At 37.3% G+C, this 16,404-nt stretch overlaps 1 protein-coding gene across 2 annotated transcripts; it reads right to left on the bottom strand.

Moving 5' to 3' along the window:
- Positions 1 to 1,859: 1,859 nt before the first annotated feature.
- rac2 (Rac family small GTPase 2) lies at positions 1,860 to 15,847 on the bottom strand. 2 transcript variants are annotated; one of them, XM_052552488.1, is made up of 7 exons: positions 15,653 to 15,847; positions 8,177 to 8,248; positions 7,971 to 8,088; positions 7,603 to 7,665; positions 3,884 to 4,043; positions 2,548 to 2,687; positions 1,860 to 2,282 (listed from the first exon to the last, which is right to left on the bottom strand). In XM_052552488.1, the coding sequence occupies exons 1-6, from the start codon at positions 15,685 to 15,687 to the stop codon at positions 2,557 to 2,559; spliced, it is 579 nt and encodes a 192-aa protein (XP_052408448.1). In that variant the 5' UTR covers positions 15,688 to 15,847; the 3' UTR covers positions 1,860 to 2,282; positions 2,548 to 2,556. The 2 variants fall into 2 exon arrangements, with proteins under 2 accessions (XP_052408448.1, XP_052408449.1); XM_052552489.1 differs by having other exon boundaries at positions 2,537 to 2,687; positions 15,653 to 15,817.
- Between the last annotated feature and the right edge of the window lie 557 nt (positions 15,848 to 16,404).

The raw sequence follows: 16,404 nt of genomic DNA on the forward strand, positions 1-16,404 counted from the left end.
GTGTTTTCGTGTAGCCGATAAAACCGGAGATTTTGGCTTGTGACTTTGTAGTGCGCGCTTTGTTCAGGGTTCTGATGGGCCCACATGACTTTACGGCTAGGGTTATATTGCCGCCTGTTGGTTTGGCATTCTGTTGACAGAGCTTCATAGCACGTTTTTGCATTTTCATGTGAACAAGAGTTTTATTTTTTAAAACAAAGGAAGAAAACCTTACATTAAATTAAATGTATAGCGTTCAGGCTATCAGTTTTTACCTATCATGTGTTCCCAGGGAATCGATCCCTCAACCTTGCGCTTGATAAGCAATGCACTACCAATTGAGCTACAGGACCACTATTATTTACTTAAATTATTTATTGTTATCATCTGGATTTAGTCAGATTTGCTAAATGGTAATGGTGATTTCAGTGAAAAAATGTCAATGTGATTTAAATTGAATAAGAAATGTAGTTACACTGTGAGATAAAAAAAATAGGGCACAATACAGGCACAATTGCAGAAAATGCTTTTATTGCAATAAAAAGTCAGAAAATGTAGATTATAAACTCACACCACACGATGTGTCACACCCCCAAATTGTTGCAAAACAAAGAAAGACTTGTATGTATCTTAGGTGTCTTATTGTATGTATCTAATATATCTTATTCTTATGTAAGAGGACGCATGGACATTTTTAACCTGTACAAAGATTATGTGATTCTTGTTTGCTTGAAGTTACAAACTAGTAACCATATTCATTTACTAATTGCATTTACTTCACTTTGTTATTTTTCTATTTATTCACCTTTAGTGCCTAATGAACCAGAAGTCTTGGAACTAGCTTACTTCTGCATTGAACTATGGTTAATAAAGTCACAATTTGAGATATAAAGTGGCATTCATCTGCTTTTTACATTAAAGCAGAAACAGGCTTCCAAAAGAACTTCTATAAAAGCTTGAAAGTTGTTATTTTTTTTCAAACAGTAGGTTTACCTTATTACTTTATGTTGCTTCACAAAAGCCTATTGCAAAATACCACACTCTGCAGTGTGAAACAGGCCTGACACCGTTTTACTGCTAAACCTACGAGATGAAGAGGGTGCCACTGCAAGACTTGCCGTAAATGTTAACACTTTGATGTGAGCTCACGACAGTCCCATTGAAGTCAATGTTTGGCGTGTTGTTTCCTCACAAAGTCCACACAGCTAGTATTAGAGGAGGGGCAGGTAAAGTGAGAGAGTGCCATCATAATAACAGCTCACATTTCTGCTGTTACAAATTCAGCAATTCAGGAACCAATGAGAAGCTATTCAAGTCATAGTTCTGCTCTCAATGGGGAAAACACGCTGATCTGTATCACATCAGGAACTATAATTGGCACCTTAGAGGACTTGGATCAAAGGGTTTTCTCAAAGTATTATAAAATACATTAACTAGAAGTGATGCGTTCACAATATAAGTGCTATGAGTGTTATAATTCTTTAGACAATAGTGCAGTTTAAATTTTTTTTTTTTAAGATTACTGGAGTATGACGACGCCGGTAGCCACAGTAAGTGCATCGACTGTGCTCACATTGACCAGAGTTCGAATCCCACCTCGAGGTCCTTTGCTGATCCTGCTCCCCTATCTCCATCCCAGTACTTTTCTGTCATCTCTTCACTGTACTCTCAAATTAAAAAGCCCATAAATATAACTTTAAAAAAGATCAGGGGAATATTGTTTTTAAAAAACATACTGTCAGTCTGTCTACTTTAAAGTGTTCAGTTTAATTCCATGTGTTACTCTTCTTAACAGTGAGATTTACTAGCAATGCTTTACAACATTTTTCAGTGTGGTAAAAAAGACCTCAGGTGGATGTAGAAAAAAAACCCCACACCAGTATGGAAACAGAGTTGTAGAGTTTATTTTTGCCATTGTTGCCTAGAATAACTACATAAGTATTATGTGGATGTGATTCATAGGTCAGAAAAATCCTCCGAGTTCAACTCTGTGTAACAAGTACTTGTGCTATTCTTGGTCCAGAAATGAAGATCATCTCTATTATTCTGTCTTGAGAACGACAGCGTACCCAACAACAAAAAAAACTCCAACACAACCACTCACAATGTAACACGATACATCAGATAAAATATGATTAAATATTTTCTAACAACAATATTATTTTAATGTCATCATGTGACATATTCAAGAGTTATATTCTGCTAAAAAGAGAAGAAAGGCTTTCGTAATGTAAATGCGCCCCTTGTTGGTCTGTGGGAGAAAACCAGTGGATTTCTCTGGTACCTGTTTTGCAGTGATGAATCTGGAGGCAGAAAGAACAAAAGGTCAGTGGACGTTCTACTTTTTGCATCTCCTCACATCCTCTTTTTAAAAAATAGCCTTTGACATGAGTCAGGATTACTGTGTTTAACTTCCACCTGGAAGCGTTTGTAAGTCGCGACTACTGCTAAGCAGCATTACAACAAAAGCTGTTTGCTATAATTTAGGTGGCATCTGAAATTTTATGCATGCACTTCTCCCTCTCTGACTTCTGTCTCAACAGAAAAAAACACACACATAAAATGTACCGTGCATCCTTAGAGCAGCACACAGCCCTTCTTCTTGACCTTGGTGGGCTGTGGGCAGAGCACAGCACGGATGGCCTCATCAAACACTGTCTTCAGACCTCTCTGAGTGAGAGCAGAGCACTCCAGGTATTTTACTGCATCTGTTCACACACAAGCACATGCACACAGATCAGGTTTGTTAACAACACCTCCTTTCTCTCTATATATATATTATAAGCATGGTTTGTATGCAAACTGAAGCATCTCTGATCCACTCTAAGTGGGATATTTAGCACCAGGTGTCTGGGTGTGTTAGGTGTGCACAAATCTGTCATATCTGAGCGTGTAGGAGGACTAGCCCATGTGTTCTCCCAAATGCTAGATCAAATCACACGGAGAACAAATTGCATTTAGCATCTAAATCTGTAACCTGATATGTAGCACTTTGTAATTTTGTGTATTTAGAGACTGTGGTAATTATGTGTTACAAAGAAACCAGACAATAAACAGTGTTTGCATTTGTCTTGTATCCTTTTCTATCAACAGATTTCCAATATAACTTTTGCAGTCTGGAGTTCAAAAAGAGGAAAACAATTTTTTTTTACGCCTAATTTCAGAAATATATTACTCAGAAAGGGAACTGTTCAAATGTTAAAGCTTAGTAAGAATTGCGTAATGTTTCTCAGTCTCTTATGCTCAACAAAGCTGTATTTATTTTATCCAAAATACAGTTAAACAGCAATACTGATTTAATATAATTGGTCACACTTTATTTTAAGGTCCAGTTCTCACTATTAAAAAACCATTAACGAAGACTCTTGCCTCAACAAACTCCTAATTATTGCTGATTAATATTTAGTAAGGTAGTTGTTAAGTTCAGGTATTGGGTTGGGTTAGGGATGTAGAATATGGTCATGCAGAACATGTGCTTTTTAAAAAACAGCCAATATGCAAGTGATATGCATGACAATAAGCAACTAGTTAATAGTGAGAACTGGTCCCTATACTAAAGTGTAGTATATTGTTTACACACATACACACACACACACACACACAAATACTTTTCAGCATCATTACTCCAGTCTTCAGTGTCACATCATCCTTCAGCAAATCATTTAATATGCTGATTTGGTAATATTTATTCTTTTAAATGATGAATTGACAGTTCAAAAGGGACAGCATTTCAGCATTTATTTGAAGTATTTTATAATGTTACAAATGTGTTTACTGACACTTTGATCAATTTAATGCATCCTTGCTGAATAAAAGTAATAATAATAAAAAAAATAAAATAAAAAAAAACCTGACACCAAACTGTCATCCAGTGATGTAAGAAGCTGCCCCGCTGCTGCCTTACCAATTTCTTTGGCCAGTGCAAGACCCTGAGGGTAAGTGATTGGTGCCAGTTTTTTCTCCTTCAGCTTCTCGATGGTCTCCTTCTCATCTCTCAAATCGAGCTTGGTGCCGACCAGAATAATTGGAGTGGAAGGGCAGTGGTGCCTCACCTCTGGGTACCACTAGAGGGAGCAGATCAAAACAGTGATCATCACATCTGTTTATCAGTCCATCTTTAGACTCGTGGTATTTTTGTCAAATACACAGGCTACAAAGCTGTTCAAAGCAGTTCTCTTCATGCAGTTGAGTGGTTACTGCTCGCTCCTTTCCACAACCAATCTCTATGCAAGTCTGTCATTCAAATGCAGGCTACAATACACGCTAATGGACATATTCAGTTTGTTCCACTTTACGTCTGTCCTTTTTAAATGTGCCAAGGCCTTTTTATTGAAAAGATTTTCCTCAGAAAAGCACTCATTCAATCATTCAGCACAAAAAAATGTCAGTGGTATTTCAGAAAGTGGGCAGACTATGTGAAAAATGCAGCTAAAAACTGTTTTTTAACTTAGTGACTGCAGAGCAGATGAAAACACCTTATGAAAACTTCTGGTGCACAAGGACTGCTGCACTTCTCAAGGCCTGGCCTCTGAATGTTGTCTTTAATCTGACAATCACAAACACCATTGTTTTCTTGCACAAAGCAACCCATGCAGTCACGTTGAGCAGACCTTGGGTGAACAATGGGCACAAGAGCATTGCAATAGTAAGCCTACAGTGTCCTTGCCATCTCAACAGACACACACGTTTTATATCGGCAAACACTGTCTAAAACAACAAAGCAGACATCCATTTATAAAGTTAACACTGTCAATGATGTTTTGATCTCTGAAGAGCAATTTAGCACTACGCTAATACTGTAGCTTTACAGATGCAGACAAACAAAACAGACACTGCACTGCGAGCTAAACTGCACACAATAAGATATCAGTTTAAAGAAAGCAGTAAACAAACATATCCTTGATTCCTTCTATGACTCAGGGTCTAAATCTGGCACTAGCCTACATCAGTTCCCTTTCAGTCCTGGATTTGATCTACAGAGGCTCGTCTATTAAGGCTTTTGCATGCAACTTAAAGGTTTCTTTTCTTTTTTCTCTTCAAGTTTATTATTAAGAGACTTCAAAACGGTGGCCTTCGTTAGAAATCAGCACATCTGCAGTGGCATTTATGACTCGTGAAGTGGTGGGTCGCTATTTAGTTTCCTAAGCCTCGCTTTCTAATCTAGTCAAAGCATAGCATTATTGCAGCAGCCCATTTACAGGTACTATAAGCCCAGTAATGAGAAGTGATCTCTTCGCTCTTAACATCTTCATGGCAGGTGATTGCTACTGAATGGATGCGTATGCACACAGGCCATGTGGCGTCATACAACCCCCAGTGCAATGCGCTTTCCTCCCCACTTTTAAATAGATTTTAATTTGTCTCCTCAACCTCGCACAATCTATCAAGACTATATTTGCATATGGGTAGTGTTACCATGGTTACTTCTCAGGAATACAGTGTAGAAATAATAAAGGGAACGACCGGGAGGGTAGAAAAAGCAAAGATTGGAAGAAGCTTCCCAAGGTCTTTGATTGGGAGTGAAAGCAGAAATCATTAAGGCACCTGCGAGATGAGATTGCCATTGTTTGAACTTATTAAGAATTCAAAGGGCTGTTTGCATGCCTGTTTATGCGAGCGCTGGTTTTAAGCAATGTAAATTGGAGCGGATTAAGCCTCGAGTGGTTCTGAAATTATTGATATCACAAACAATTTACGTTCTGTTCCATCTCAGGAACATTAAACATGCTGCGGAGGCCTTGATAAGGGCTGGCGTAATAACAACAACAACAACCCAGCAGAAAAGAATCTCTCGTTCTCTTTCCTTGTTCATTTTATCTTTCTTAATGATAAGAAATCTTGGAGGGTACAGTGTTAAAGAGCTATCTTTCTGCTTGTGTTAGATCATCATGATTTCTTTGATCAACGTGAATCTCTTTTTTGCTTTTTGTCAATTCTCTTTGTATGTTCGCGGCTGCAGTCCGTTTTTTGCGCTCTCACTAATGCACTTATACGACCAAGCTCAATTCAGCCAAGATTCACAATACAACATTTTGCTATCACTCGTAGAGGTAAGGCTTTGCAAAATGGTTCTTAAAACTGTTGTAAAGACCAGTTAGTTTATGCAATAGCAATAAATAACAACAAACAGTGCTCTTACATATCAGTTTTTATATACGAATGCATTTTTTATATTTAAGTTGTATAAATTAATATTACTTGATTTATTGCGTGTTACGAACAAACACAAACAACGAACAATAACGTATTTATAAATTAACATTAATATTAATGTAAAAATGCAGTAAAATTGTTTAGATAATGCATTAACTAATGTGAACGAATTGAATCTTATTGTAAAGTTTTATATTTTTAATAAGTATGCATTTATGTAAGTGTGCAAATCTTTACAACTTTTTTCCCCTTGCAAAACACAATATTACATATTTTGAAGGCTGTTGGGGTCCAAAACAACACAGACTTTCATTTTAGTCAAAATATTATTTTATGTTGCACAGAAGAAGGTCATACACGTTTGGAACGTCACGCTGGTGTGAAAATCATGACAGAAGTTTCAACTATACCTTTAATTATAAATGCTGATTTTCTCCAGTCAAACTGCACTTTGATATAAACACAAATCCTGGAGTCAATAATCTTTCCTGACAGAGAAAGATGTCTTTCTCAACAATACTCTTATTGATTTGAATAGAGAGAACAGGATGATCTGAAAAAAAAAAAAAAGTTTTCTAAAGAGAACATGTCCCTCACAAAGTATTTGATTGTTAATGTCAGGGACATTTTCTCTTCAAAAAAAAAAATATATATTTTTTATAATTTCTTACAAAGACATTCTTATCCATAGCATGCCAGGTTTCTTAACCAGGACTGCTGGTCTAAGCAGAACACACTACATTCATTTGTTAGAATCATGATAGTTTAAGGGACAAAATAATAAGTAGCAGTAACCGTAGTAAACAAAATATCATCCCAGAATCACAGTCCAGAGTCAAAGGTAAACTAACCAGTCTTCCTGAACCGATCTACATCACCTGAACCCTTGAGGACTGTACGGCACTCTTTTTGCCCCTAGGACACTGGATTATTTTCACCTCACTCTCAGCAGAGAACCATCATTCTCCCTTTTGGGATCACTCTTGAAAATGCTCTGTGTCAGGGTGAAATAGCAGCAGTTTAATCATGCTAACTGTAACACTAAGCGGTGTGTATCTGCCAGGCATCTACAGTTGCATTAATAGAGAACACATCAAGGTTGTGAATGTGAGGTAGATAAATAACTTAGTCTCTAAATAAATAACGAGTCTCTACTGAATGGACATTTTGGCTGGCTGGTAAACATCATAGGTAAAGATGATGCAGGGTGATATAAATGCTTCTTGAGCACAAACCACCTCCCTTTTCAAAACAGCTGAATACCACTGAAGGAGCTCAGCCTTCATTTGTGAATGTCTGAATTCTCACAAAGCCCACGTTATCTCTATATGAATATGAACGTATGTAGTTAAGGTCAGCAAATGCATCATAGATTAATGCACAGTGGCATCTAGTGTCCAGTCCAATGCAGAGCAAGTGTTTCAGGGCATGCATGAATGCAGATACTATACCACCCATAAGGACTCTCACCTTGGCTCTGACGTTTTCAAACGATGCTGGGCTCACCAGAGAGAAACAGATGAGAAACACATCCTGCAAAATACCATCAGAGGACATTCGTTTGAAAGACGATAATTCAGCCTTGCCATCACAGGAATAAATTACATTTTGAAATATATGAAATAAATAAGAAAACAGTTATTTATTTCAAATTGTATTCATATTTTACAATATCGATATTTTACTATATTTCTGATGAAAAAAAAATGCAGCCTGGGTAAGCTTGAGACTTAATATTAATATTTTAAATCACTGTCATTGACATAAAAACATTGATAGATCACTGTTTTAAATCTTTAAGGGGACGTGTCCCACTAAATGTCTATGGTGGGGTGTACCGTCTGAGGGTAGGACAGTGGCCGCAGTCTGTCGTAGTCTTCCTGTCCAGCTGTATCCCAAAGGCCCAGGTTAACTGGTTTGCTATCCACCATAACATTCGCTGAATAGTTATCAAACCTGTGAGTGAAAATACCCAACCCTCACAATCTCTCAACATTTCGGCATGAATGTCAAATTTAACATTTCAAGTTGTTGTGGTACTCACACAGTGGGAATGTACTCCCCAGGGAAAGCATTGGTAGTGTAGCTGATGAGAAGACAGGTCTTTCCCACAGCTCTGAAAAATAGAAACAACAGAAGAAAACAGACATTCAGTTATCCCTCAGATTGATGGAAAAAAAAAAACTAGTAATGTACTACTTTCAGTAAAACACATGCTGCTAAAATGACTTCAAAGAATGCTAGGTATCTGAAACCGTCTTCCAGTAAGAAGAACAGGTGTAGGCTACTGTACTCCCATAGTGAATTCACACATTTGTTCTCAAACACAAAGAACATTGTATGTGGTCTTATTTGGAGAACCTTTAAATCCTAACCGCATACAGCAATCCCATAGATGAAAGGAGGGAATCTGTATTCACTTCATCTGGACTATTGCTTTTTATTGCTCACAGCTAGACTACCTCAGGACCGGTTCACACAGAACGAGTTTTTGCATGCCACCGTGTGGCTTTTTAGTTGAATATAAACATACGCTAGACAATGTTCTTTACATATGTGCTGCATTTGCTTGCTGCATTCGTGTCTCAATCATAAGCACAACGTGGTTGAAAAATGTCAACTTTTGACACCGGCTCTGCTGTCTGCAGTGTTGGGCAGTTAATAATTACTAATTACAGACATAATATAGCTTTTAATATAGCAGTAACTAGTAGTGTAACTAATTGCTAATAAAATTCCAGTAATAATATTACAGTTACATTCATAAAACAGCTAGTTACTTTCAATGCCTTCTCAATGTCCGACAATCCAATAATTCCTAGATTTATTTTCATAATTTCCACAACTTGCACAGGCACATGAAGACACCAGCGCACCAGACGTGTGGAATATGAAAAAGCTTACATTTAGCAGATGGAGATATTGCCATTACATGGATTTTGTCAGGAGAAAAGATGATCTGAACATGCCATGTGAAGCTGTGGCATTACTTTACTCTTCACATTACATGGCTTGCCAACCGAAACCTTTTTAGTGAATGAAACATTCTCTTATGAACTTATATGGTTTCAATTGATACATACATCATGGAATATATCAATTATAGCTACAATTAAAACCACTCAGTGTTTGTAGTAACTTCTGACTGCGATCCATTGTAGATTGTGGTCAAATGATGAGGCTGTAGTGTAACCAATTACTGTTGCCAGAAGGTAAAAAGTAAAGTAATAAAAAAACATATTTTGAAAGGAGTAAATAGCAATGAGTAATATATTACATTAATAACTAGTAACTAGCCCAACACAGGCAGTCAGTTTCAAAACACTGAACCAATCAGAAAAAGGCGAGGGCTGGGAATGCATTGTATTGTCTCACTGATCATTCAAACATAGTGATCTCATGTGTACGCTCACCAATGGCAGTCTGATTTTGACTGTTTGTCGCAATGTCAATTAAAATCATGTAGTGCAGGGGTGAAAAATTCACTTCCTAGAGGGCCACAGCCAGGCACATCAGTTTCAACCCTGGTCCAGCACACATACACTATCATGTAGTTTTCAAATAAACCTGGACTTTATGAGCTGGATCAGTCCTGTCAGTCAGCATTACGAGCCTATGTATGTACACTCATTGTGCCGTTCCAGTGACAATTCTTCCGGCATTCCTCCACCTCCCCACCTCCTCCTCTATTTGTGTTATTCTTCCTCTCTGTTGAGGACAGCAAGCCAAGATTGTTTATCATTAACTATTAAGACTGGATGGGCAGGTGAACTCGTGAATTAGGGTTGACGCTAAACTTTGCAGGGCTGTGGCCATCCAAGAACTGGGTGTACGTTTACATGACAACAACAAAAATCACAATAAAATCACGAAAGATTTTTCTTTCTTTCTGTCTTTTTTTTCTTTCTTTTTTTTGCAGACAGTAGACAATGTTGTCTAAACAATCTCTGTTCACATGGATCCGCAAAAAGAATTAAAATGCTGTATTATGCATGACAGGCCAGTAGTTTTCACAAATTCACATTTTCATAATGTATAATAACAATAAAGTTTTGAAAACTTGTGCTTTGAAACCTGTTTTCAAAAGTTTGCATTTTTAGGCACTCAAAATGTCATTGTCCTATAAATGAATAGACAAAAAAATGCACAAGTTTTTTGTTTTTAGTTGAAATTGGTGTCGTGCAAATGCCCACTGAGTTGTGGACCCCTGTTGCAATGCATGTGTGGCATAACTGTTTAAATATCTAAAGCTGCGATATAAGTGTGAAATGTTTTAAATGAAACTGACATCTGGGGCTACAGTCGCGATTGCTGTGAAATGAACAGCAATCTGAAGATTTTAGACATTACAGTATTTAGAATATGGTGGCATTAGCTGTTACCAGGATGATAATTATTTAATTTACGCATTTTCACCTTTTGGTAGCCCTCATTTCTGCTGCTTGGCTATATCTGTTGTTTAAATTTTTACCGAAGGTATCATCCTTAAATGCCCCCTTACTTATGTATTTTGCTCCTGTAATTGTGTAAAAACATGATCCTTTTTTCTTTTTTGTGCATCCCCTTTTACGGATCTTACTGTATTACCAACAACAGAAGATTTCCCTCTGGGGAAAAAAATTGCATATACTCAGAAATCCTTTCATTTAACTAGAAAAAACAACAACAAAAAACCCCTGCTGTCACACTCAGATTCAGTGATAGTGACGCCACATGCAGTGCTGTGACAGCACACCGGAGAGCAACACCAAATACCTCAAAACAATTGTGCAAGCTTACATATCTCAAAAAGAGAAGATGACATTCGGTATGAAAACGGGTCACCTGAAGCAGCAAATACATAGATGTGCTGAAAGAAGTGCGTACGAGTGTACGAATTCCAGTGGCGCGCATGTTGATGCATGCAGGGAGCGAGAGTGAGGAATGCTGGGATTCAAGAGCCTGTGGCTACATCTGTGGCTACAAAGCCAAGGCCAAAACCACACACCTTAGGCTACACACGTTCAGTCACATCAGAACTATTTCAGAAATCAGAAATCTTTATTAAACTCACTGCTTCATCAACACATACATACAAACACATGGTAATAACCACATGTCGTCAGAGTTATCCAGACTTGTGTGCACTTGACTGAAGGGCTGGGCTCTAATGTATTGTGCACTATGAGCCGTGATTCAACAGCAAAAACAGAAAAAGTTCATTTTGACACGTTGCAACTAAATAAAGTAATATTAACAGAACTGTGTCTGTGAGTGCAGCCACTGTGGAGATCAAACATGCCTTCACACTAAGCATGGTTGAATACATTTTAATCTACAAAAAATTCAGTACACATGGGAGGTGGTGTGCTGAAAACATAATTAGAAAACAGTGGGAGATAACTGTTAAGAGGTGCTTTCTGAAGCTCTTTGAAGTTGTGAATCAGATATAGATAGATACAGGGGCAGAGACAGATTCAGAGAGAAAAAGAGCAAGAGAAAGCTCAGTATGGGGTTTGTTATTGTCGTGACAGGATGACAGGAAGTTGGGCGGTGTCAGCCAGGAAGAGAGACAGCGAGCATCTTTTTGAAGTGTGTCTTTGAAAATGTGCCCTTAGTTGCTTCAACTTCTTCATGCTCTTTTTCTTCTCTTTGATTAAACATGAGCATTTTCTGTAGCTCCTACAAATGTTAAACAATGTGACAGCTATGCGTGTGTAAATGTCTTGTTCTTGCGGGTTACACATCCCGAGCTGATCGTATAAAATGGCAGGGCCTCGTGTTTTAGCAGAGCTGACTTCCGCAGAACGCAAGAGAGAATTGATACAGAAACTGATACTCAGAAGATAGGCAGTCAGAAGAAAATGTCCACCTGGATGTCAAGACAATTCATCGGTGCATCAGGGTTCAAAACAAAACAAAAAAGGAGGGAAAAGGGAATCAATCCAAGCACTGCAGGGTTTGTGTTGACGCATGGATGAGTTAAAGGATGTACATTCGATATGAAAAAATACAAAAATAAAATCACTGAATTAGAAAATAAATTGTTGAAGTATTGCCCTGACGTAATGTGAATTGATTTGTTTGTCTTTGTTCACTCAGCTATCTGAAATGGATGTTTAGTTGTAAAGTCCTAAACACACCCAGTGGAGCATTTATATAACAGGGCTGATTCTGTAGACACACTGGACTTTGTGCATGCTACATTTCTTTGGACACTGCAAAGGTTGTGATATGATGTCACACTCCATGGGATCCTTCTTAAAGACATGCATTCAACATAATATTGAATGTAAAAAAAAAAAAAACATCTACTCCACTACTGCGACACTGCAGACCTGTTGGTTTTATGTTTAGGTAGTGTTAATTCAGCTAAGAGGTCATACCGTGACACATCCATCTTCTATTAGTCACACATCTTCAGGTGACTCAAATTCACAGATCAGCGTTCACCATGATTTGGAACGCAGCAGTTGCATTTCCACTTGCTGCATTTGCATGCATATGAATGGAAGTCAATGGAATAAAAAGTTTAAGTGTGACCATTCATGATCTACATAACCATTTAGTAAGTTTAAGTTCTAGAGGTTTTAATATTTAAGAGTAGTTGAGCATGACTGGTAAAGAAATGAAGCACACAAAATAATTTAAAAATCTTCCCATAAAAGTTGTCTTCGGAACACAATTTGAGATATTTTGGTTGAAAACTGGGATGGCTTGAGACTGTCCCATAGACTGCCAAGAAAATTACACTGTCAAGGTCCAGAAAAGTATGAAAAGCCACAAGGATGCACTGTTTCTACGTGTATTTATGCTTTGAATTTGAAAGAAAACAGCGCATCCTTGTGGTGTGGCTGATGATACAGAAGAGCATACGCAGCATACGGTGATATGAAGAGACACAGAGACTGTTGACAAACTTTGACAAACGAATTGTTGAATAAAGTCGTTATTTTTGTTTTATTCACGTACAAAAAGTATTCTCATCGCATCATAACGTTACGGTTGAACTACTAAAGGCAGATTTTTTTTTTCTTTTCTGGACCTTGACAGTGTAATTTACTTGGCAGTCTATGGGACAGTCTCAAGCTGTCCCATTTATGATCCAAAATATCTTAAATTGTGTTCTGAAGACGAACAAAGCTTTTACGGGTTCGGAACGACATGGGGGTAAGTGATTCATGACAAAATCTTCATTTTGGGGTGGAGTATGCCTTTAAAGCATTATATCACACTTTATGTAAAGCTTTCAGAAGGCATACAATAGATTTGTGTGTGATATAAACCAGACTGAAGCTGTTATCTCTGCTGCAGATCTCAAATCAAATATAAAATATAATACAGACATCAATAACATTGTTTCATTAGCTCATTGGCTAGTCATAGCCAAACATAATGAGAGCACATAAACTTAGTGCACAATTCACGTGCACTCATTTATTGTGGTTTTAAATGATGCTTTTTTTAGTTTGTGTTGCAGCTAGATAGACTGTGGTCACATTGAACCATAACTGTATAAAAATATCTATATGATTTTTTTAAATTAATTAATTAATGAGGGCATAATAGTAAGTAACTTTTTCATTTTGGGGGCATTTTTTCTCTCACTGTGTAAAAGGAGGATTATTCACCCTGTTAAACTTTGAGCAACATACGGAACTTAAGACGCTGGGTCAAGACATCAAAAGCAAGAGGAAGTTAGCAGCTTCAAAATGGAGAACTGTGCACAGGGTTAAAACAGGATATCCTCAAAGCAAAAGCACCTCTCCCCTGCTGCCATTCGCCATGTTAGATGTTGCACTTGACTTGGCCAAAATCCATAAACAGTGCATTTTCTCATGTCAATCATGAATTACCACGTCAACACTTTAAACCTTCAGCCCATGTTCCTAACAACCGCTGCATCAGCATCCCGCTCTGCTTCAATATCTGTAATTCATCAGCATCACTTTTATTCTCAAGTACTGTCTCACTGCATTATATAAAGCAGATGAGATAAAGTGATGTCGCAAATCACCTCATATACGTTCCCATGCAAATTCTCCCTCCCCCTTTCGAAAAGCAGCTTCACACTCGCATGTTTCAGAGCCATCTCATCCTCCATCTTGAATCATCACTGTCTGCAAGTCAGCATATGCTCTAGAAACACCTGACATGTTTGTCTGTGTTTATGGTTAGGGATCTTAACAGAAAGCAAACTACAGGCCTGACAAAGGAGAATCTGCTTCTCTGACATTGTCAGTCATCTTAAAACGAGATGTTTGACTGCATGACTAGACTTTGTATGGCTGCACTCTCACAATGAAAGACACTTGTATTCCTTGCACTGCTATGATGCATCATTCATGGAAAAAATGCTTGGTTCACTAGCCACAGCCCAAATGTTTACACCCAGATGAAGAGCCCAGTTGTCTAAGCCAGTGTTTCCAAACTTATTTTTGACTTCATACGACAACAGGCCCATCAGTAAGGTTTAAATACGGCATCATCAATATCAGACCTAGAAATGGATTCATACAACTCCTATACTTAATTATATTTTTTATATTATTAAATGTCTCCTTAGAAAAAATAAATACTTACGGAAAAAAAAAAAAAGATTCACAAGTTAGGACTTGTATCCTGCAATAAGTGTCACCCACACAAGTTTATGAACTTGCACACATTACACACTTTTTAGTTTTCTTTCCTTAAAACAAAGAGGTTAAAAAAAAAAAAAAAAAAAAGCTAATTATTTTTATCTATTAACAGGTTAAAAACGAAATCCTTTCCTGGAACCTTTTGATAATGTCTTAAAAATTGTTGTAGACGGTATGATTTCATTACATTGTCCTCATGATCTTGTCACTCACAGAATAAAACTTTATTATAAGAATGTGACCCATGTGCGGCTGCTGTTTCCTTTTCTTATGAAAATCAGTTGGCATGTGTTATGTGTGGCATAACTTCCTGCACACACTCAGAGGAATGGCGAAAGCCAGAAGGTGCTCTTCCCTCTGTGTATTAACTTGCCCATGAATGTCAAGACCTTAAATATCTCTGTGACCCCCAATCTGTCAGCCCAATAGGCTCCTGCATATCTGTTATAGCCAAACACAACTGCAGTAAGAAGCTAAACCACGGAACCTGTAGATGGCTTATTTTATGCCCTCACAACCCGAATTGAGAAAGATAGAAATCTCAGATATATTAAGTGTATTCAGGCGTGACCGAATAGATTTTGCAACCAACCTTACCCCGAGGGTATATAAACTAAAATACAAAGTAGCTATCTCACTTGACAAATGAGGAAATGAAAACTAGAGAACGGACGAAGTAGATAAAATAAGCGCTTTTAATACATTTGCAGTTTCCATGAAAACGATATAGGCCTACTACTTGCTACCAACTCAAATTTAAAAGAAAAAATTACTTTCAAAAATATAAAATATAATATAAGGAAATATAAACTATTTTAATGTTTACAAACAACTTTTAAATATAACGATGGAAAACAGATATTAATAAATAACTCCGTTCACAAATGTAACTTTTCACTCACCCATCTCCGACCACCACACACTTTATTGCTTGCATTTTTCCGATATACTTTTGACAAACTTTTGCCGCCTGCCGCTGTAAAACAACTGTAAAGGAACTAAGTTGTAATACAGGAAACTGATTTGCTACTTCAGTCTCTCTCTCTCTCTCTCTCTCTCTCTCTCTCTCTCTCTCTCTCTCTCTCTCTCGCTTACTTGCTCTAATCTGCGCAGTGCGTACTCGTTCTTGTGGTTGTGACAGTTTTGAACGTCGAACTATATGAGGAAGTATTTAACTTTGAAGACATGAACGCGCTTTATATCAATGCGTTATATGCATTATAGTCCACAAGGGGGCAATGTTGAATCATATTTGAAAGTATTTAAAGTGCACTTAGTAATGTTTACCTAAAAAAAGAGAAAGGTTTTCAGCCCTAAATATATTATTAATACTTGAATCATATTGTCAAAATAATGGGTAGGCTACTAACATTTAATCAAGTTTACAGTCATATATTCCAGTTTGCATCTTATAATTCATATCGTTTTTCATTTCTGCAGTGGCACTGGAATCTGAAACCTTGCTTTTGTGTGATTATGCTTTCACTGGTAAGTACAGGATTACGACTAAACGATGGAGAAAGAAAGAAAGAGAGAGAGAAAAAAGAAAGAAAGAAAGAAAGAAGAAATATTGGAACGTTAGAGTAGTTCACTGATCATTTAGAATTTGTAAAAATTGTATATTTATTAGTTAGGACTGTTTTCACTGACTTTT

This window comes from Carassius gibelio, chromosome B3 (genome assembly GCF_023724105.1).
Source record: "Carassius gibelio isolate Cgi1373 ecotype wild population from Czech Republic chromosome B3, carGib1.2-hapl.c, whole genome shotgun sequence".
Lineage (NCBI taxonomy): Eukaryota > Metazoa > Chordata > Actinopteri > Cypriniformes > Cyprinidae > Carassius > Carassius gibelio.